Here is a 23,765-nt window from a genome sequence, read left to right as displayed (position 1 = left end):
ACCTGCACGTCAGATAACCTGCATCCCTTAGAAGCACCCATGCTTGTAAATAAATCCTTAAATAAATCCTCCCCTCCCAGGGCAGCAGCAGGGACCATGGTGGCCAGGATATTGTGGCTTAGGAGGAGACTCAGGCATAGCTCCACTGGGGAGACCAAGCAGAGATGAGAAACACTTTGGGATATTACTGGGAGAGAAGGAGCCAGGAGACAAACTTCTCCTCATATTATCTGGAAATGCACAGAAACCAGCTTCTGCTGAATGGCCGAATGTTCATTAGCAATTCACTGGATTTGCCCATAAAACCCTGTTATAGCATACTGGTGGTCTCCTCTGCAGAATCTGATAGAGATTCAGGTTCCTTCTGCAAAAGCTTTCTACACCCCACTCTGCAGCAGGATCATATGACAACACATTGCACCAATACAACCTCAGAAGAGGAGCATTAAATCCTCAAAAACCAAAGTGCAGTAGAAAAGGTACCCTGACAGACACAAGCTTTGTTCTGAAGGTCACCCACTTTTTGATCGTTTCATGGCACAGCAGCATGAAAAGGGAGTGCAGCGATACCAAAACATTTAGAGTAGATAGATACCTTTATCAGGAAGGTAAATGCCATTAGGCTTAAGAGGAAGAAAAAATGAATACAAAGTTCCTCCTCTTTCTCCCTCCCTTCCCTTTTCTCAGGATCTGGAGCAGAATCGGACACCTGCTCTATTCACTTGTCAGGTGCAAGAAATCCAACAAAAATTATTCTGGCAAATTAATAGGATTTCCCACCCACACCCCTCACTACTGAAATGATGTCTCAATTATTTAGACTAGCAAAAACATCTTCTTTAGGGTTAGAAATGGCAAGCATGGGAATTTTAACTATGGCATCTTGGCCATAATACTTTCCCTTCTTTCTTCCTACTAAATTTCTTGCTCTTTCATATAAGACAGTCTCATTTTCAGATATCTACTGATGTGTGGTACAGACATGGTAACTTCAGACAGATCATTTATTACATATACCAGAGACAGGCACGTTTTAGTCTTAGCTTAAATGATTCTTGGTGATGCTTTAAGAATTGATTTGATGCAAAAGGCTTTGTGTGAATGTAAACTGTTTCAGTGTCAAGTTACTCTTTTACTGGTTTACTTACTGATATGCATGCATGGCAGTTATACATCTGCGTCAAGGACAAAATAAATGCAAGTTTTGTACAAAGTGTAGCTGTTCGTATTTAGTATATAAAGGTTTAGACATTGTAACATAAATTAGGTGCTTGTTTCCTAAGCAGCAAGACATTTCTGAAGTATACTAGTTGTGTCCATATTACTAAAGCCATCATTTAATTTATATTCTTGCTTGAACTGTAGTGGTGAAGAAGCATGCAGTCTGATTATGGCTTGCACTTCAAAGTACCCACATATTTATAGTTCTCAGAAAATTAATTTTTAACACTGTAACAACACTTGCATCCATACTAGAAACAAAAGTCACTTTGAGGTATGTGTATTGTGATTTTGCATGAGATGTGCAATCTGTGTTTGTCACCATCACCTTCAGGGAATGTTTATCAGAGGGCTGAGAAATTTGTTCTGCAGTGATGGAGTATTCTGAACACATCTCCTGTTAGATCTTTGTTTTATATGAGCATTAATAGCCTAGATATTTCCCCAAGAAAGTTTGATTAATCTTTTCTTTCACCTTTCCTAGTTCTCTTTAGATATTAGAATTTTAAGGATATAATATTTAAAAAAAAAAAAAAAGAAACACAACTGGGTTTAAACACCAGTTGCAGGTGGATAATGAGGGTGAGCAGCTTTGTGCTAAGTTTGCCAAGACTGAAGTGTGGGATTGGTGAGGGATACTCAGACACCATTAGGATATTATTAGAATATATAGTCAAATTTAATTGTGATAAGCGTATTTATGAGTAGTAGAGAGAAAGAAAAATAGCATGCTCTTTGGGGAGCCTAGATAGAGAGAAAAGAAGAGTCAGCTATAGTGCATGCATTTAGTTAAAAACCAGAGGAGAATAGGGAAGAAACACTGGGAGGAAGATCAAGAGTAATATTTAGAAAATTCAGTGGAAAATGAGGGAAAAGACAGAACAAGAGAATGGATGGAGTGCACAGAAGGGTGGAGAACCACAGAGAAGAGCAAAAGGAGAAGCAGAGTTGATCTGTAATGTTTTGAAAATGGGGGCGGGTGTCTATTTGATGTAGTAAATGTGTCTATACACTCATAATTAACTGTAAATTCATGCTGGCATGTATCTAATTAGAAAGCTGCACATCTCAATAAATCTTTAGTATGATTTCTATTTAACAATTAACATATTTGAATGGAGGAGGAGAACAATTTAGTGAACCCTGAGTACTTTCAGTAATAACATCTATTTGTATATAAAATAAATCGTGTTTGTAGTGCCCCTATTGCAACATACAAATAAAGAAATTCTGTAAACTAGGAAGTAGGAGGCAATTTATGACTACTACTTATTGTGCAAATTTATCCCCTTCACTGTTTTAATGCCTTATTGTTCTCTTGATCTGTTTATTACCTTGTTACGTGCCAGGTTTGCAAACCAGCTGAACCGTAAATTGATTTTGGACTTCATATGTATATGCCATGGATTCTAAATCTTTAGTGAAATCTGTACTCTGTAATGCAAATGACGTTGTATGAGAATTTATATTCTTACATGTTTATACACAAGCTGGTTTTTAATTCATATATAACTTTCTTCCAAATGAACTAATCTTCTTTTGCTTGTGAACATCACCACTTGTTTCAGCCCATGTTAACTGTGACTATTGTTCCTTGTCTAGCTGTACCCCATAAAATAGGGCGGATAATTGATGGAAGTCCTGCGGATCGCTGTGCAAAACTTAAAGTTGGAGACCGGATCTTAGCTGTGAATGGCCAGTCTATTATTAACATGCCTCATGCAGATATTGTGAAGCTAATTAAAGACGCAGGGCTCAGTGTAACTCTTCGCATCATTCCTCAGGAGGGTAAGTCAATGGCCCTTAAAAACAGGAAGAAAATTTTAAGTGGCCTGCAATTAGCTTGAATTATGTCACTGCTTGAAAGAACATCTTTTGTTTCGCCTTCTCAGCTATAATGTACGGCACACCAAAATTACAGCCTTACAACCAGCTGAAATAATATCTTAATTCCTGAAGAGGTTTCTAGCTGTGAAAGGGGTATTTAAAGCAAATCTGGAGAAACCTGAGAGAGAGCTGAGTACCAGAGAGTCAGTGTTAATGACTTTTGGAAGAATTTGGAAAAGCACCCTACAAGAGAGTTTTGAGTTTGTTCCCTTATATCCTGCTGTAAACCAAACCAAAGTTTGACAAAGTGACTCACAAGACACTGCAATGGTTGTCACCAGGCATGTTCAGCCACCTCTGACAAAAAGTGATGTGTAAGAAGAGCTCAGATTTGATAGTTTCCTCCACGTATATCACTATAAATGCACAAGGCAAGAAAGAACTGAACCCTAAATTGTCTCATCTGTAGGGTGAGGATAAGGGGACAGACTCATTATTCTGGTCATTACTCCACAGCTAATCAGTGAAGATCTTTTTTGATGTTGGTTTCATGGGGTTTGGGGTTGATTTCAGGGCTTTTTTTAGTTTAGGCATGTGCCGTACTGGTGTATGAATTGTACTGTATTAATGAGACTGTGGCTTTATATCTCAGCAACAAATACCATTAGAACTAGGAATGTCACACAGCAAGTAACGTAATTGCTTAATTATCCACGCTCCAGTTAGATGACCTTCACCTTCTGCTGCTGCATCCAGCAATGGGACAAGGAAATGGTCTGACACTGGCCATGGACTGCAGCTGGGGGAACTTAGCTGCTTTGTTAAATGAATGCAGTGAAGGAAAAACCACAGACGTACACAAATTCAGACCAAAGAGCTGCTGTATAATCACTAGAGGTCAGTTTTTCAAACATCTACAAACAAGTGTGATGCTGCATGTAGTCCGTGCAGCTTATTTAGGCCTCCCTGGTATCCAGATAAATTCATATTAGCAAATGGCTAATAGTTCAGTGTTAGGGATGGATACCTTAAATTAGAAAGCAAGCAGAGGTGCATCTGAGATGCAGTGCTATGAGATGTTCTCAGGTGCTAGTGGTGAGAAATTATTTGTGCCCAAGGCATGGCTTCCCTGTGTGACTGTGTGACACTGGACACTTCATTTGCCTTCTGATGAATTAGCTTCCCGGCTTACAAAATTAGGAAAAAAATCTAATACCTCTGTAATGTACTTTCAGGTGAAAAATACCATATAAATGCAAAGCAGTTTTAGAAGCAGCTTATGATTTGACTAGTTCATCCATAGTTATAAGAGTAATGTAGAAATGAGGGACAACATTCCCAATCTTCCTGTCTGAAACTTTGCAATACAAAAGAGAGTCACAGATGCAAAATGGGTGATTAAAGCCTTAAGCACAGTAATTACACAGACAAGTATTGCTTATGCCTGCATGAGGAGTGTTTTAAGTGCAAACATACAAGCTTTTTTAACAATTAAGTCTAAATTGAAAAGATTTTTAATAAAGTAGCCAAAATTTTTAGAATAATTATGAGCATAAATTAAGTAGAGAGCCATTAGAAATGTGCAGTCATAGGGGACAAACTTACATGTTAAAAAAATAAAAGATAAAATCATTCAAAATACAAACTAGATTCAAATATAAAACTAGGCAAGATCTGGATCATGCATAGTTATTGCTGTTAGGGATGCTCAGCCATACACATGTCCATTCTGGATACTTTGCACCACGCCACACTGGCCTCACTGATTCTGTTGCAAGCAGGAATAAAAAAATATAACATGTACCTTTGCTGTTGATAGTGCATGAGCAATTATTTCTGCAGTGCTCTCTCCTCTTGTGGGTGGAGTCTCTCTCATTTACACTTCTTAATAGGTAAGTGATGAGCAGCATAACTGTGCCAGTGTGTCAGGAGAAATATATTCAATGTGAGCTCAGTGCCAAATGTGTCTTCCCCCAAGTGCAGTGGGAAGCCTGAAGGAAGATTGGCATCCTTTATTTGTAACAAGGTCACAAGGCCAAATTTCCTACCCCAGCCTCTTTGTCTTTTTGAATTTTATGTTGTTTGGAAAGAAGGATTCTGGTTTTCTGCAGTGTTACTATGTGAAACCCTGGTCATTTGGCACAATACAGTGAAATAAAACATGGGTTTAGCTGGTTAGTCAGAATTTATTGAGATTGGGTTTACTGTGCACAGTTCCCAAAGATTTAAAAAAGATAGGAAATGCTTGTTGATCTCAAAGACAGCAGGAGCTAACACAAGCACGCCAGTGCTTTAGCTTTTGTGACAACAGTCTGTCATCCCGTAACAGTGGTGAAAGCAATAAAATTGTTCATTCTCTCAAAATGAATAGTATTTCAAATATCTAGAAGCTTTGCTAAGGCACATGGAGGACAGGGAGGTGATTCGAGACAGCTGGCATGGCTTCACCAAGGGCAAGTCCTGCCCGACCAACCTAGTGACCTTCTCTGATGGAGTGACTATGTCAATGGACAAGGGAAGAACTACGGATGTCATCTGTCTGGACTTCTGTAAGGCCTTTGACACGGTCCCCCACAACATCCTTCTCTCTAAACTGGAGAGATATGGATTTGATGGATGGACTGTTCAGTGGATGAGAAAATGGTTGGATGGTCTTATCCAAAGGGTAGTGGTCAATGGCTCAATGTCCAGATGGAGATCAGTGTCCTCAGGGGTCTGTACTGGGACCAGTACTGTTTAATATCTTCATCAATGACATAGACGGTGGGATCGAGTGCACCCACAGCAAGTTTGCCGACAACACTAAGCTGAGTAGTGTGGTTGACACACCTGAGGGACAGGATGCCATCCAGAGGGACTTGGATGAGGTCAAGAAGTGGGCCCATGTGAAGCTCATGAGGTTTGACAAGGCCAAGTGCAAGGTCCTGCACCTGGGTCAGGGCAACCCCCAGTATCAATACAGGCTGGGGGATGAAGAGATTGAGAGTAACCCTGCCAAGAAGGACTTGGGGGTACTGGTGGATGAAAAGCAATGCGTACTCGCAGCCCAGAAGACCAGCTATATCCTGGGCTGCATTAGAAGAAGCATGGCCAGCAGGTCGAGGGAGGTGATTCTCCCCCTCTACTCCGCTCCGGTGAGACCCCACTTGGGGTACTGCATCCAGCTCTGTGGCCCCCAACACAAGAAGGACATGGACCTGTTGGAGCGGGTCCAGAGGAGGGCCACAAAATTATCAGGGTGCCAGAGCACCTCTCCTGTGAAGACAGGCTGAGAGAGTTGGGGTTGTTCAGCCTGGAGAAGAGAAGGCTCTGGGGACACCTTGTTGAGGCCTTGCAGTACTTAAAGGGGGCTTAGAAGAAAGATGGGGACAAATCTTTTAGCCGGGCCTATTGCAACAGGACAAGGGGTAATGGTTTTAAACTGAAAGAGGGTACATTTAGACTAGATATAAGAGGGTAGATTTAGACTAGATACAAGGAAGAAATATTTTACAATGAGGGTGCTGAAACACTGGAACAGGTTGCCCAGAGAGGTGGTAGATGCCCCAGCCCTGGAAACATTCACAGTCTGGCTGGACAGGGCTTTGAGCAACCTGATGCTCATTTCAGGGGAGTTGGACTAGATGACCTTTAAAGGTCCTTTCCAACCCAAACTATTCTACGATTCTGTGATTCTATGATCAGTATTTCTAGGCTTTAAAAGAAAACATGAAACACTGAAACAATTTGCCTTGTTCAGTTGGGTTTTAAGTAATGGAGGTGTCAACTGGAGTTATAGAAGTGACCAAGATCTCAGATTCCCACGGACTATCAAAAGGATACCATTAGGTTCAGATGTCTTAAAATCTAATTATAACCCCAGAGAGTAAAAGTGACAAAGCATAAATTTTCAGAGGTAGTGTGTGACCAAAAATTATTATTGTCTACCTTTGTCCTTTATTAAATGCCGCGCTGCGACAGGCCTTTAATCTCCAGCTTCCCATTACGCAGAGCTGAACAGCCCAGCCTCGGCCCCCAGCTCGGAGAAGCAGAGCCCCATGGCCCAGCAGCACAGCCCCATGGCCCAGCAGAGTCCCCTGGCGCAGCAGAGCCCCGTCGCCCAGCACAGCCCCGTTGCCCAGCCACCGCCTCCGCAGCCCCTCCAGCTGCAGGGACACGAAAACAGGTAAGAGTGGTTCTTCCAGCCTCTGCCTCCTGTGAGGACCACAGGACACCCTTGTGCTGGGTCTTCATGCTGTTTCTAAGTGGCTGTGAGCCATCGCTCATGGTGTTTTGACAAGCCACGGTCCCGTGACTGCATCGCAGAGCATGAGTTGTGCATGCCAGAACGGTCTGTAAGTCTTGTTCAGGTATGAAACATGTTATTATGAACAAGGGACTAGCCAACCTTCCTCAAACGTCCATCAGGATCATATGTTTGCCAAGGAACTAAACACTGCAGTATTCCTTGCTAATAATTTCATTGCTAACTTACTATCTGATATCACTACAACTTACAAAATATGGGTATGTCAGTATCTGATCATGAGGTGGCCTTTTTTTTTTCATTATCTTACATGTGGTTTGTGGGGGGGTTTTGTCCATTAGACTTCTGCAGTCAGGGATATATTTTTATAACAGGTTTTATCTATGGTGTGCCATTTTCCAGCCAATTTCTCATGTGTAATTTATGCATATGCATCGACAAATTTATCTGTGATGGAAATTAAATGATAGGGGGATAGAAATTTTGTGACCAGCTGTATTAAAAGCTGTATATAAAAAAAGCACACTCAGGCTATGGGATGATACAACTTTCTGTGATCTCCAATCAACACTATTTAGTCTTTGGATTAATTTTTGGCATGTTAAATGAGGCTGATTACACTGACTGTCTTTATGCTAATCTTCAGTAACCAACATACCTCATCAAGACCCTCTTCCCCAAACAGTAGATGCTGGTTACAGGATTGTAACTTCTTGCTTCTGGAGATACTTGAGTTCAGTTGTGATTTAGACACTATGCCCTCTAAATCTCCTTGCTTAACAGATGTAGCACTTTCATTTGCCCAAAATGATTTTCTCTCAATTAGCCACACTTGGCAAATTTCTTTGTCTTATATTTCATTCCATACTTTTTCCAAAAGTAATCACCTCCTAGAAGACATATGTTTCTGACAAAATCCAATGTAAAGTTTTCTCAAAATTCTCTCTGTGCAGTTATAAGTCGGTATTAAATGTCTGCTGAATTGGGAATTTTCAAAGGGGATCACTAAACTATATTAATTAAAGTTCCAAAAAGAAATTCTGTAATAGTTTTACTGAAAAGCGTAAGCTATAATTGGTCATGTCACCATTTACATATTTAGCAAAAATTACAGTGCCTCCAGCTGTAAATAAAAGCATCACCTTCTGGGATACAACTGTGGTCATATGTTGGGAACCTGCCTAAGGATTCTTATTCCAGAAAAAGGTCCATTATTTCTAGTTCATACAGTATCATTTTTCACTAGATTTTATAAGTCAGATTGCAGCTTGTTTATATAGCCATGGTCATTGTTTCTGTATCAAAATCAAAATACTGTAAGATATTTAAAACTCTTAGGAATACTAACTACTATTTTTATTTTCAGTATTAATAAGGCTCAGTATCACAGTAAGCGTGTTTGTTCTCCGTCTTCTTTTTACAGGATCATGATAGTGAGTAAAGAAAGTAACAGGATTGCATGTATATATGCAGGTCTTGCTATAGATGCCACGTACAGGTTTTAAAAGAACATGTGGAAGCAGGCTATTTTCATCTTCCCATAAAAGTCAAAGGGAAATAGTTCTGATATTTTTATGTCTGGCTAGACATTCAGCTGATTAAAGCTAGTGTGTAGGAAGATTTGCCATAATGATACTATAGCTGTGCTAATAAAGTAATGAAGTTTTGAAACATATCTGAAACATTTTAAAATGTTTAGATTTTTTGCATTATCTTTTCATACATAAATTAACATGATCAAAAACAATGCTCTCATTTTTTCAGAATGTAATTTTTTTAAATCAGTAAGTCCATTTCAAAATCCCTTTCACAGTCTATATGTGTCCATGTATCTGCATGTGTACATACATGGCCACTTGGCCAACTGAAAACTTCCAGACCATTATTAAAGCAGAGTTTGAAATGTATATTTCCTGTATAGGAAAAAAAATAAAGTGTAAAATGCCATTATGCACTGATTTCCACATGGTAAGGGAGCCACTCTTTCCCATTTGAGTAAATTAATTAACTAGTTGTTGTACTACAGAAAGTCACATTTTCTTTGAAATGTTAGGACTCATCTTCCTGTAACCAGTTACCAATTAAAGCCATATTTTACTTACTATTACCTCCTCATTAACCAAATTTGTCTTCCTTTCACCCTGTGTTACTTCTGTGCATAACTACTGATATGACCTGCGACGGGCTTGTAGCCTGATAGTATTATAGGGAGTGTGTAATAATAAAAAACCACACTATATTAACAGATGTTATATAAAGAATACCTTTCATTAAAAAGATAACAGCTAATACAAAGAAAGTATCCTTTTTTAACCTTAAGAAGCTCACAATAATCATAGTTTATGTCAATGAAACAGAGGGGTTATAAATGTCTGCACTGGACTGGAATCTTAATTCTGGAAAAAAGCACTTCTTTTCTGCATTATTTTGTAGTGAGTACTGTGGGTGTTTTCACATGCAGTTTCGTCTTCCAAGTAGGCAAGATAAGTGGGAATCGAGATGCTTTTCCTGTTCCTGTCCCTTTGAGCCTAATCCTGATCTCACTGATACAAGCTGGAAAATTGCACAGTATGACCTGAGGGAAAATTGCTTATGTCCATGTTTCAAAAGCGCTCACTGTTTTTGAATGCCTCGACTATTTACACTTGAAAGTTTTGCTTCTCTGTGAAAATTTGTTTTATGCGATTTTGCAGTCAGGCAGTTTGCTTTCACTCCTCAATGTTGCATGTAATGCATATTCTTAATGTTTTGCCACTTTCTGAAACTAAGTCATTTTGCCTTTTTCAGTTATAGGTCAGAAGTAAAAGCCAGACAGGATGTGAAACCTGATATCCGGCAGCCTCCATTTACAGACTACAGGCAGTCCTCAACGGACTACCGACAGCCTCCACTGGACTACAGGCATCCTCCAGTGATGGATTACCAGCAGCCACCACCTCTGGACTACAGGCAGCCACCGTTGATAGATTACAGGCAGCATTCACCTGACACCAGGCAGTACCCTCTGTCAGAGTACAGGCAGCCCCAGGTACAAAGGGAAATACTTAGAGCCCTCCTAACCAGAAAGCGTTAGGGTCTGTAGGGAGAGACCATGTAAATTGGCAAAAAAGATGACATTACAGAAGAAAAAGGCACCTGTATTGGTTTTACTCTAAGTTACTATTTCTCTGTAGAGCTAATTACTTCAAGACCATTAATATTAATGAACTATGTGATCTGTCAAATAACACTACATTTATAATTGTGTGACTATAATGTTAAATAGATGCTATTTTTAAGGTACTGGAGAGTTAAAAAAAAAAGTTCTAAAATAAGCTGCCTTTGCATCAGCAGAGGAATTTTTTTATTCCTAGGAACATAATACAGCCATTGAACAGTGGATGTACTTAGGTCAGACTGCATTTCTACAGCATTGTTGAAAATGAAGATTTTATCTAATCTGAATAAATAAATACATAAATAAATGTGAATCCTGACTGATAAAATTACATTTCTGTTGGTAATAGTCTCAATGAGGAGACACTAGCTTGTGCAACTAGTTTCTTTGACATCAGGCATGATCTTACGAAGTCAAAGAAATAAACCTTAGATGAAGAGTTATGTTACCTTGGACAAGACTCTTCTGATGACAAATATTTACCGATAGCTGTGAAGGTTTGAGAATTTAGCCCAAAGTTCAGACTTGAAAAAAAATCCTCCATTCTCCTTACATAAAGGCAGAAAAAACCAGAGGTCTGAAAAATATTTAATAAGAGAATGTAAACTTCTGAACACTGTATGCTGGAACCATATATAGATGGTTTCTATGTCCGTATTTTCAAAACCAGACACATAATATCAATGAAAATATCCAAATTCTTAAATGGGATCCAGAGAACCCTCTGAAAATTTTACACATTTCAGTATCTAAATTCTGAATCCCTATCCTCATGCGCATACCCTATAAGATGCTTCTTAGCCTCTGGAGAGATGCTTAGACTGCCTGTTTCTCACCATCTCCTGTTTAATTCTCTTAACCACTGGTCTACACAATGCAGACTTGCTCTTGTTTTTCTCCTGCTCCCATGGTGCTTGCACTCTTGGCTGTCAATGGATCAGAAGCAACAGAGCAAGTTCTCACCCAGACCCCTCTATGGGGCTGGTAGTTAGGGTCCACCAAGGAAAAACTGGAAAGATGAATCTCAGTCTCTGCAGGACACAGAAAGGGTGAAACTCAAATCTACTTTGCACCTCCTCCTCAAGGCACATGTTTTAACAGAAGAGATGAGAGTTGCTGTACTTTGTGACTCCATGCAGTCCAGCCTGCTGATCATGTTAAGTTCTGATGGGAATTTAGGAGGTGTCTCTTCTACTAATTTTTAGTTGTGATGATGCTTATACAGGAACTGCCTGCTACCTCACTTGCCAAATCAGCACTTCTGCAGAGACATAAACACTTACACTCAGGTGCCGTGAAAGTATTGAGGGACAACATGGAAACCATCTAGAGAGCTTTTGGCACCAGGCAACTGCTGGAAGATACCCTTTCAGGGGGGTTTAAACTGAGGCATTTACATTTTGCTAAAGTCTCTTCTCAGAAATGGCCTAAGTCTGTCAGTGCGGAAGTATACTTTGAAGGTCCCTTTGCTCATATCAATTGCATAGATGCACTTTTCTTGAAGAGATGTATTTTAAAGTTTTCTTGAATGTATACCATGACATTCATATGGTTAATTGTCTTTCATTTTGTATTTGTCTATACAGGACTTTGATTATTTCACTGTTGATTTGGAGAAAGGAGCCAAAGGTTTTGGGTTTAGTATTCGAGGAGGAAGGGAGTACAAAATGGATTTGTATGTGTTGAGGTTAGCAGAAGATGGACCAGCAATAAGAAATGGAAGGATGAGGGTAAGTAAAATGCATTGTAACAATTTTTTTCAACATTTACAGATATTTTTGCTGATGGGGTCAAAGAGAAAGCATTTCTTTCATCTCTGATCAGGTTTTGAAGAACCAATGCCATATACCTCTAATAATACAAACTCGTTCTGTAGGAGTTCAAGAAATTAGTTGAAACATATAGTAAGTCTGTGTAGTTTCTTTGCAGAATAAATGTATTACTTCTTGTTGATAATAGCTTTTACTGTGTTGTACATTTTTCTCCTTATGCTTTCACTCATGTCTAAGCAACTTAAAAATCTCTGACAAAAAGTTTCATGTTTCTTTGATAATAATATCAGCATAATTAACAGTTATGTCTCTAATCATAAGAGCAAAGTGATAGCTATGTGACACTTATTGGATAACTATGAAACCTAAGACCTGGTCTGTGTTATTTTACTAATTTAATAAGTTGCCTTCATAGCGTTTGTTAAGTTTGTTTATTGATATTATTCAATCTTGTTCACAGGGATCAGTTTTCACTGTTTGTCTGCATAGGTCTTAGTGCATTTGAGTCCTGTACTAGTAGAAATCATAATAACACTGCATCCAGATACTAAATCTAAAAACATTCACTTAAGAAATTCCATGATAAAAAAAAACATGTTCTGTGTAGGAAAAATAACCCAAAAAGAGATGGTTTTAATCTGTCCACTTGTGCTACAGAGGAGGTATAAACTCATCAAAGGTTGCTGATACCTTGCAGAATAGTGAGTACACAAAAAGGAGAAGGAGAAAACATAGATGAAAGAGACTACCAAGATTCAAAATTTAAAAAATTGTTTATGTATCTAATTAGTGCAGCCTTGTTGAGCCAATATTTAACTACAAAGATGGGCAATGGAAATTGTGTTCTGTACAGTAGTAATAGCAGATTTTTCAAATGTCATGGCTGTTACACAGATTCTATTTCACGACCCTAACAATCTCATCAAGTTTGACTTCATACTGAAAGAGCATTGTCGTTGGTCTAAATATACAATCAGAGACTTTCAGTATATAACTCAGGAGTTTTAGTATGCTTCAAATCACTCTTAACTTGCCCATTTTGTAGAATTATAGAATTCAGTTAGACACCAGCCATACCATGGAGTGCAAAACCCTGGCACTGGGAGCTTGCATAAGGGAGCAATGGCATAAGCAATCCCTGTGACGAGGAAGCTTGGGAGCAAGCAGGCAGGCAACTGGTGACTGAGAAATACTGCCACAATATTTTTTGTGTGAAATAAGGGTGAATTCATGCTGCAGCTAGAACTTTAACCTAAGAATATCTTCTCTGGTGAGTGTTTTCATTCTTTCCTTTACTGTAGCACTATCATAGTCAGTTGCCTTTAATGAAAAATCGTAAGGAAGATGTACATTAGCAGCCATGTGATTAAAGATGGGGGAAAAACTGTGCTTTTTATAAGCTCTGGAATCACATATTTGGAAACATATGACTAAGACTACAGAACAACAGAAGAACAATGCCTTTGGAGAGGGTTCATTTCAAATAATAACCTGTATTAGGCAGAAAACTAACCTATTAAATTCTGTGCATCATTTGAACAAACTAGTACCATGGAATAAAGTTAGACTAACCACTCTCTGAATAGCGTAAATATAAAAAGCGTGTAACACAAATACACAGCTTTTTTTCAGTTTCATTAGGAAAAGTCCTGTTTCTTATAATGAAAAATGTTAATATATTTTCTAAAATAACTTATTTTAGAGCTTTTTTGTTTATGTGGCCACAACACACAGCCAAGTGTTATTCTGGCCAGATAGTTGTAACTGGGTTTTTTTCTCCCCTTTAAAGGTGTCATTCTTTAGAATCAGTATTACACTCCAGCCTTGTCACCGAGTCTTGTGTTGTGTTCTCCTGTTTAACAGCCATTTTAACCTGACAATCACAAATGGGTTAGGAACTTGCAAGACTTTTATCTCCAGTGACCTGTAACTGATGGACAGCAGAAGCTCAAGAAACAGCTTCTTCAAAACAAAAATAGAAAAACAAACCAAAAAATAATAATTGCTGAAAGGAATAGAGTATATAGGAAGATGAGCAAAGGAAGCAGAGTTCTTTGCCCATATCTCCTTTCCTAAGTTTAGATCTGCTGTTAATATTGCAGGTTCATTCCCATTTCTTGGCTGGGACCACCAGCCTGCTTGCTGCAGTTCTGTATCTCTCTGTTCCACAGATGCATCTCTATAGCAAAATATGCAAAAATCTGTTCAGTGCTTCTTGCTTCACATACCATCATCTTTAAAGATCAGATTCTCTGATCCTAGGCTTTCAGCACTGGGGGTAGTAAACCATGCTTATGTGGTAGGATCTTATCAGGAGCATTTTCCAGCTAATAGTTCTTCTCATGATCTACTTATCTCCATTATTGTTTTGCTTCCTGTTTCCTCCTCCTTTTGAACAGCCTTCTTTGATTTAACTGAAGCCTTACAGAAAAACATGAAGTAGATAACACAAGGTGCAGGTCATGCTTATAGAAAGAAATAAAGCATATAACTCCACCATTATTCCCACTCAGCAAGCCAAGAAAAGAAAAATTAAACCAGCTAAGCCGTTGAAAAAAGTAGATCATATAATGAAACATTACCTGTAAAGCATTTAGATATAATAAGTAAATGTATTCCACAAATAATATTTTGTTGTCAGTTTGGTTATAGCCAGCAAAAGCCCCGATAAAGGCACATTCATATTGATACAAATCTCCCTACTTTACAGAAATAAATAAAAGAATACGAAGTACTTTAAAGGAATAGAGCTACATCTATACTAATGGGTTTATAAATTTGTATAATTGAAGTAATGCAATCTCTAACTGAAGACAGCTCCAGATAGGCAAGTCAAAGTCTGCATGTTGTACTCTCTTAGTGGGCACTGCAAAACCATAGTGATGGGATGAGCCCAACAGCTATATTCCACTTGGACACGTGTTAAAAAATCTGAAAGACTATCAGCACACATTCAAAAGATTCTGAGGTCTAAATACATGTAAAAGTGTTGTGCATTACAGATGCAGAGTATAAATTTAAAGAAGAAAAGCTAAGATTACAGGAAATTATATGTAAATAAAGGAATTGTATGGAACTGTCGCTTCTAAAAGAAAATAGAGTAGACCCATTACTGAGGAAGGTAAGTGTGAAAGGAATAAAATATACCAATAATAGGAGCAAAGAGAAATTGAACAAAAAGGCAATGATGAAACAACATGAAGAAAGTGACACCAAGATTGGGTCATCCTTATGACACTTTCAGTTTGATCTTCAGGCTTTTATGAACTCCAGTGAAGCTTGGGAGCAGATGAGAGAACAGACTCATAGAGTAAGCACTAGAAATGATGGTCTCCCACTGGCCCTGCCAGAACTGTCTGGATATGAAAAGACTGATGGAAAGAGGAAAAAGGTTTGATGACATTTGTTATCACATCACCATTTCCAATCAGAAATCCTGGTCTTCCTTCCCACTGGGAATGGCATACTAGGCACTTACTTTGTGTTTTTATTCAAAACAAATCCACTGAGGAACACTCCATTTTAGGATTAAGAGATCTAAAATAGTCTTTAATTGCCCTTCATGACTGATGGAACGTTCTGCTTTGATTTTCTGCGGAATTGTTCTGGGAACCAGAAAGGTTGAAGACTATTGAATTGATGTACAGAGTTCATCAGTCCCACCAGCATACTGCTCTTCTCCTCAAGGATCCCTTTCTGCCAGCCTATATACACACTGTGTCATGTCTTAAGGTTTGACAAATTATTCCCTTAAAAACAGTTTTAAAACTTTCACAGGCTTATTACACTGTTCTTAGTTGTGGCACTTTTACATGCACTGAGACTTTTATTTGGGCTCATAGACTTTGCTTCTGCAGAAAGCCCAAGCATGCGTCTTAGTTTAACTTGGATTTATCTGTCACTAGACATGGGAAGGAAATGTCCATCAAAGGACCCAGAAGTCTGCAGGAAGAAGTGTTTCTTCATATGCGTCCTCTGCCTGCATGGTTGGTAAACTATTCTCAGCCAGTGTTGGAGACCCACAGCCATAACTGTGTAACTTCATATAAAACCGTATGTCAGGTAATATACCACAATTAACTTTGGCAGGATTTTACTGCAATTCATAGATAAGATATACGGAGATTCCTTGCAGAAGACCTCTGTAGAGAGGAACCTCATCACTACACTGGAGGTAAATACAGATCCCTCTTAATTCTGACAGCTGAGCAGAGAGCAAGCTACAATGGTGAATTCTGAAAAGCCTACCACAACAAAGGTTTACAGAACTTGAAACATGTGACTCAAAATACTTCCAATAAACTAAGTGAATTTTCACAAAGAGCAAGATATCTTACAAATTAGGAGTAATGAAGAAAAGTTTCATTGGATCTAAGGAGAAGATTACAAAAGAAAACATGACTGTCCAAAAATTTAAATGGTAGATAGACTCACTGAGAGCTCCGAGTTCTAAAAATTTATCTCCATCCTCCTTCTTCAGGATGAGGGAGTACCAGAAATATAAGACTCTGTCCACACCCTGGCAAAAAAGGACTGAATAGGACCATGTCTGTGCTCCGTAAGACAAGGATGTATTAAAAGAACCATGAGAAAAGTTTGGAGAATTATTAGTGCCTTTGATATCTTATCCTGAACTGGCAGAGGTCTGAGCACATCAAGACTCCATTTCTCAAGCAATCCTAACATCAGGGAAAAAAATTTGAAACTGGTTCCTGGTGGCAATATTGAAGAATAAAGCTGCAAGGCCTAGTCTCAGACTAGGGCAAGAATATGGTGCACACACTATCATCAGAGACAGTAGTATTGAGTTGAATCAGTCACCAGAGATGAGGGACGTAACACAGCCAATGTGAAGCACAGTCCCCACAGCTTTTGAAGATTCAAACACTACTGGCAACAATTTTACACGTCTATTTAGATAAGGCTCATGATAACTCATATTTTATTCTTGTCTCACATTGAGGACAATGATCAGCAGAGCTCTGCCTGCAGATCTCTGTCACTTCCTGTCTTAGAGATAGGGAACTGCTGACTGCTCTCATGGGAGTTGTTAAGGATGGTCGTAGTGTTTGCTGGACGTGTGAGATATGATCAACAGATCTCTTATTGCCTTGAATTTTATCTATCATCTCCTCCAGCCAGCATGTTTACTGAAACCAGCGTCAAACAAAGAGCCTGTGGCTAAGAGCTGCAAAGGTACAGAGTGTCTTGCACAAATGGGTTTAGTGAATGCGAAATTCATGAAGAATGAGGGCGAAATGTGCTTTTTTATACACAATGTGCGTCTGTGTCATTTTGTCTCTTTGTGAGTTACACCCTTTTTTTCACATCTTCCACGAAAGTCATACTTCTCATCTCCGACATTTCTAGTTTCATTGTCTTGTCAACTCATTTTTCTCAGTCCACATACCCAGTTAGCCCTACATCTAGCTTCCTCATATCTCCTAATGCTACATTATTTTTCTCATTCTTTTGTAGATTTTTCTTATATATTTGCAGAACAGACATCTGAAATACAGGCACTGCAGAATTTTATATCTTTCATGCTTTGCAGTCCTCCTTTGACTCTTCAATCCTTTTTCCTGTTTGTTGCTTTTCCTGCAGTCTGTGCCCCTCTCTTTGTTTCAGTTGTACACAGTTGGAGATAAAATAGGCACAAGGGACAGGAAGCTCCTACAGTGTCAGTTATGAGCTTCTATGTTGTTGTTGCATAGGAACCTGTGTGGCCTTGCTTGGTCTGTTCTACCTTGCTGAGTGAGCAGCACAGTGAGACTCACAACAGTAACCAACCTATGCTGTGGACAGGTTCACAGCATCCTGCAGGCTAGCAGAATTTGTGTATTTTGTCCTTTCCTGTGATAACAGAGTTCACTCCAACCTTATTTGTGGTTATTCAGGAAACTTCATCCACCTACACCAGCAATTATTCCCAGCAAAAAGGGAGAACTCAGTATTCAAGAGCCAAGGGTCAAAAAAGGCAGGCAGACAAGAGGGAGTCTGTCTCGTATTTGGAAGGAAACAGAACTGAAGTTTCAAATCATGGAAGGCATAAGCATTACATTTGAAACTGCTGTCAAAACCCATGTATGAGCATTCAACAGCATTCAAAACTGACATTTCCTTCTTTGTAAGTGTCCTAAATACAAGGTCAGGCAACTTCTTCTGGTTTTTACCTTCTGACAACATGACTTGTGCATTCCTGTTTGCAATAAGAGGGACAGAATGCCTATGAAACTCATAACCTGATATTAAAGCCCTCTCTTGAGCTATAGGAGACATAATTTTAAGTCCCCTTTGAAAAGCCTAGAGGCCAGGCTTCTAAACAGTAGAATGTCATGTAATAGTTGGCTATTGCTAACTATGTCTCCCAGAAGAAATTAATTAGGTTCAAGACTAACTGTTCAGGCTTCTCAGAGGACTAGACAGTAGGTAGGCAGCTATCTATCTGAGCTCTCTAATCGCTGTATAACAGTGGAGTTTAACAAGGGAATATAAACCTATGTCCCAGAGAAGGACACTCCCGAACGTGTCAAGTCAGGCACCCAGAAATCACTTGAGCTATTCTGGGTTCAGTGGATAGATAGGTAGAGCAAAGTTTTGAGCAGCTGTAGTTAATTATGTGCCTACAGTGGTTGGAAAGACTTTTATACCACACAAAGCAGAAGTCTTTCTCTTTTGTTTTCATCATGGTTTTTTTTCTTTTCAGCTTTCTTGATTGCTTGTTGTTGCACACATTTAGCTTGGTGTTCATCTAGTCACTTTATCACTGTATCTGTTTTTAGCAGACCTTGATTTCTAGGTTTTTAAAAGATCAAAGTTATCTGTTTCCACCAATTAAGGAGTCATTCCCTGTCTGAGGCTTAAATATAATATGGCTTCTACAGACACTTCTTTTAAGTCCATATCATCATGTATAAAGTATCATCATTCTTTTTAAAATGTATTTTTAGTAGCTGTTGTCTTGTATCTCAAAGACAAAATGCAAGCAGAAATGGCTGGCCTGCCACATATGCTGTTTTGTGAGATTCCCATTCCACGGCCAAATTTTGTACCAGAAATCACATGCAGTTCCTCTAACTTCACACACAGGCACCTTCTCCAAATCTTTGTGATTCTGCTCTCCATGTGTTACTGCTATACTTCTTCAGTCCCTCCAGAACAGACTCTTTGCAGGGTTATCTCAGTTTTTTGTAGTCCTATTGCCAAAGGAAAGGGGTAAATATGAAAAAACACTGATCGTCAACAGGACTGATTGTTTCCTGTCAGAGACCATCCAATAAAAGCTCAAAAGGAAGAATGAACAATTTCTTACTCTACAGTAAATGGAAATATTTAAGAGCATGTTGCCATGCAGAACCCACAGTTTGCACTGGCTCCTCACTGGTATAGAGCCTCTGCTAGATTTCTTGTTAATGCAGAATGGAGCGTCTGTCTGGGATGCTCCATCATTGATTAGCCCCACATTAAAGGGTTATTTCCTACAGTCTGCAGCGGAATACACCTGAGGTTGCAGTCAGTAAGTACAGTAAGCACAGTAAGCAAGAAGAAGCTCAGCTGAGCTTGACAGTAGTTAAAGCAAAAAGTATTAAAAATAGCAGGCAAGCAGTTGTCACACAGTAGAGACAGTAGATGACAGATACTGACATTTCTTTATCCAATCAAGAAAGCTGCAGCAAGGAAATGGGAAGAAGGCAAGAATGGCTTGATCGGTCATGACCTTTGTACAAACATTGAGGGCAATCGCTGTATCCAAAAATAAACTAAGGATTGACCAGTGTAATCCTTAATTTTTGCCATAGCAAACTTTGGACTCCTGTTTTGGATCAAAAAGAAAGCTGAAGACTTTGACATATACTACTGACTGACTCATGCGAATCTCCAGGTCTTAAAAGGCAGTGAAGTCCTATGTTCAGAATGTCGGAGAAAAGTGGATATTGCTGTCAGAAAGCCTCTTGCAAGTTTACTCTAGTCACTGCAAACATAAAGGTGGAAGGAGCAGTGGTAGGTCCTAAAAGCCAAAAAGGTCTTCTCCAGGTGGTGTGCTGGGAGCAGTAGGGAGTCAGCTGCTGAGCACTTGACATGAGTGAGGGCTTGAGAAGGCTGTCAGAAACCCCACTGAAAAGTCACTAATATTTAGATATAAAATATTGACATTATGCCCACACATAAGAGACAGAAGTGTACTCCAGGAACATACAGTGTTCCACCAGCCTCTGTTTGACTAAGGTCTTGTGCACACATTTGAAAGACAAATGCCTACAGAGTGATTCATGTCAGTTAAGTGGCCAATCTTTTCTACATAAGTAGCACTTACTCTTAAAACCTGCAGCATACCTGGCTTACTTTCTGTGGTAATATAAATCTTACCTTCATAGTAAGCGTTCAGTGAATGTCAACACTGTCATTACAATGGAGGACAAAGACAAAGATATTCTTAGTCCCATCCATTTATTCTGTGATTTGTGATCCATCTGAACAGCACAGGAAGATGTTAGCTATGCTTTCCCACCGAATTGCGTGTCCCTTTGGGGTAATCTCATTCACACGCCAATTCCCTACTACATACATCACCATCCAAGCTCACTTGTAGTGAGTCTGGGTTTGATTGATCTGAACTCTGGGAATTCAGCTGGGATAGTTGAGCATATGACCTGTATGCCAGCCTGTGGCAAGAGGAGCTCAATGCCAGGTTAGTGTAATTGGCAGAATTCAAGGAAGACTATATTGACATGCAGACATAAAGCTGATCAACATTCTTGTGCCTGCACAACAAAGAAATGCAAACTGAGGTCCTCAGGGATCCTGAATATATTTTGACAGTATAAAAGCTTAATAAATCAAGAGTATATTAACTGTAGGTGAACTATTATTCAGCATTTCTCCAAAAAGCTGTGTGGTTTTTTTAGAATTTGCTTGCAGAAAGGTAAGGAGAAAAGATATTTCTCTCACACATGTAGTTAACATCATTCTTGCAAAAATGTACTCAAATTGACACATTCAAAGCATCCTTGTAACTCTATGCCTAATAGCACAATCCTTCAAGCCAGCTGTGAAAAGGAATGAGTTAATAATCTTGCTAAAAATGGTTCAGTATGAAATTTTCAGACTAAAATACTTAGTTGGCAGGCGGGCACTATATTTAAATCAGTATTTTATGAAGGATTTATAAGATTCTCAGGTCTAAAAAATTAATTAGCCCTAACTTAAAAAATTAAGAATCAAGAGTGTTAGAAAAAAATTAATACACCAAATGATGCTGCTCTGATAATTGAAACACTTTGTCCAGCAACTGGAATGACACAGGTAGCCTCTCTTCTGTTTTCCCAAACCACAACAAGTAGAAATTGGGAGAGATCACCTATGAAGGTAAAAGGATACAGATATTAGACCCATTCCTATGGCCCAACCAGCCCAGTATTCTCAATCCAACAAGGACAAATAGAGGATGCTTAGGAAAGGAATATAGGACAAGTACAAAATGATTCTTCACTGGGTATAACAACATCCAAGCCCCTGGCAATCAGCAGTTTACAGATTTTTTTTTTTATGCTAGAATTTTCATATTTAGTATCTAGGACTATTTTTTAACCATTTAATTGAATTTGCTCATGCTTTTGACATTTCCTGATATACTATGACAATGGATTCCAAAGCTAAATGCTTGCATTGTTTGAAAAAAGCTCCTTTATTTTGTTTGTAGCTACAATATAATAAACTTTTGATTGCTTCTTCATTCTCCATATTGTTCCTTATTCTGTTGGCCTACATCATATCCACCTTTTTCCCACTGAAGCTTACCAGTCTATTTCATCTTGCCTCATCAGGGAGCTGTTCTTTACCCTTGATGAGCCTCACTAGCCTCCTCTGAACCATTTCTCAATCTATCACGTTCATCTGGAGGTGGAAGCACCAGGACAATCTGCAGTTTTCAAGATACTGGTACTCCTAAATGACATAATGATGGCTTCTCTTTTATTCTCTATTCTTTCCCTAGCAGTTAATATTCTGTTTGCTTTTTTGACTCGGCTGACATTTTCAGCAAGCTAACCACAAGGACGATGAGATCTGTCTCTTCAGGGGTAATGGTTAATTTAGAGTGATTGTGTATGTAATTTTCCACATGTACTGTACTTAGTGCTTAGCACTTAACACCACTGAGTTCCACCTGCTGCTTTAACACACAGTATTGTGCTATCTTTTTACAGCTTTTAAGTTTAGATTTGACCATTCTGCATGGTATCCTGTTGCCTGCAAATCTTATCACCCCAATCTTCAACCTTCTCACCATGTCATTTACAAATATGCTGAACAGAATAATCACTATGGTAAGGTCTTTTGATTGTGAAAATTGACCACTTATTTAAGGCATTTTTTTCCTAGAATTTAATCTCTTACCTAGAAGGCTCTGTTCTTTCTCATCCCGCAGCAGAGCCTTTACTGAAGGCTTTACTATTAAAAACTTTCTGAAAATGTCAGTATACTAACCAGATCACATTTATCTATATAGTCATTGAGAGCTCCAGTGACCTGCAATAGATCTGTGAGGAATGGCTTCCCTCTACAATAGCCACACTGACCCTTCCCCACTATATCATCATTATCCATGTGCCAAGTAATCCTCACCATCCTTATTGCTTTCTTCTGTCTGCTCAATTGAACATGAGACTCGCTTGGTTACTTTCCAGGACTGTTCTTAAAGACTGGTGTCACACTTGCCACTTCCCATTCCTCTGCTCCTCAGCAATGTACTGATTTAGGCAGTAGATTACATCCTGGAGCTACTAGTTTAGCAGCTTCATATCCATATTCCTTTAGAGTTGAGGATGGAAGCCATTTACTTCTTGTGGTTTCTTACTATCCATTTCATCAGTTTTTGTTATAAAATCTTTGCCACTGACCCTACCATTGGAGTCAGTTCCTCAAACTCACCACCATGGTGAGCAGCCCCTCTGCAGGAGTTTTGCTGCCCTCCTCTTTAGCGAACGTTGATGCAAAGAATTCATCTATTTTCTGCAGTCTTTTCTACCTGGCGCCCAAACTACCTTTTGAGATCTTGGTTCTCTGACATGTTCCACACCTCTGGTATGTTTGAAAGTATATTCTTAGCTCTTCTATTTTAGCATTTTTCCTCCTCAGAATGTTACTGTGGTTTTATGTTTAACTTGTCAGAGTTTATGTTCTTTTCTGTTTTGCTCTTTGGATGCAACTTTGGATGAAGCAGTCTAGATGCCGAGGCTTCTACGTAGGATCTGTAAAATCGGTTTGCCAAATCTTGAATTTGCTTTGCTTTTGCCTACTGGGAACTGCCTGAGACCATCAAGAAGATATGAGAAAATTTTCTTCTTCCTTTTTAACAGTGTCTACTAGTTCCCATCCATGACTGTAGTGTTGGAAGTACATGCTATTAATATTACATTACACTACACTGAGTCATCCTAGTTCTATTTTAAAAAAAGTAATGGTATATCAATTAACTCCAGTAGGATAATGAATTTTCCTTTTATCTTTGACACATTTAATTCACATATACATGGATTATTTT

General features: G+C 38.9%; 1 protein-coding gene across 14 annotated transcripts in view; it reads left to right on the top strand.

Annotated features, from left to right (window-relative positions):
- Nucleotides 1–23,765, top strand: part of MAGI2 (membrane associated guanylate kinase, WW and PDZ domain containing 2) — a 770,074-nt gene that overhangs the window by 713,696 nt on the left and 32,613 nt on the right. For all 14 annotated transcript variants that reach the window (XM_052789023.1, XM_052789022.1, XM_052789031.1 and 11 more), the window contains 4 exons: nt 2,824–3,009; nt 7,039–7,213; nt 10,082–10,322; nt 12,038–12,181. In XM_052789023.1, coding sequence (XP_052644983.1) covers nt 2,824–3,009; nt 7,039–7,213; nt 10,082–10,322; nt 12,038–12,181 — 746 coding nt within the window. The remainder of the gene's footprint in view (nt 1–2,823; nt 3,010–7,038; nt 7,214–10,081; nt 10,323–12,037; nt 12,182–23,765) is intronic.

This window comes from Harpia harpyja, chromosome 6 (assembly GCF_026419915.1).
Source record: "Harpia harpyja isolate bHarHar1 chromosome 6, bHarHar1 primary haplotype, whole genome shotgun sequence".
Classification (NCBI taxonomy): domain Eukaryota; kingdom Metazoa; phylum Chordata; class Aves; order Accipitriformes; family Accipitridae; genus Harpia; species Harpia harpyja.
This window is presented reverse-complemented; position numbering and strand designations above follow the sequence as displayed.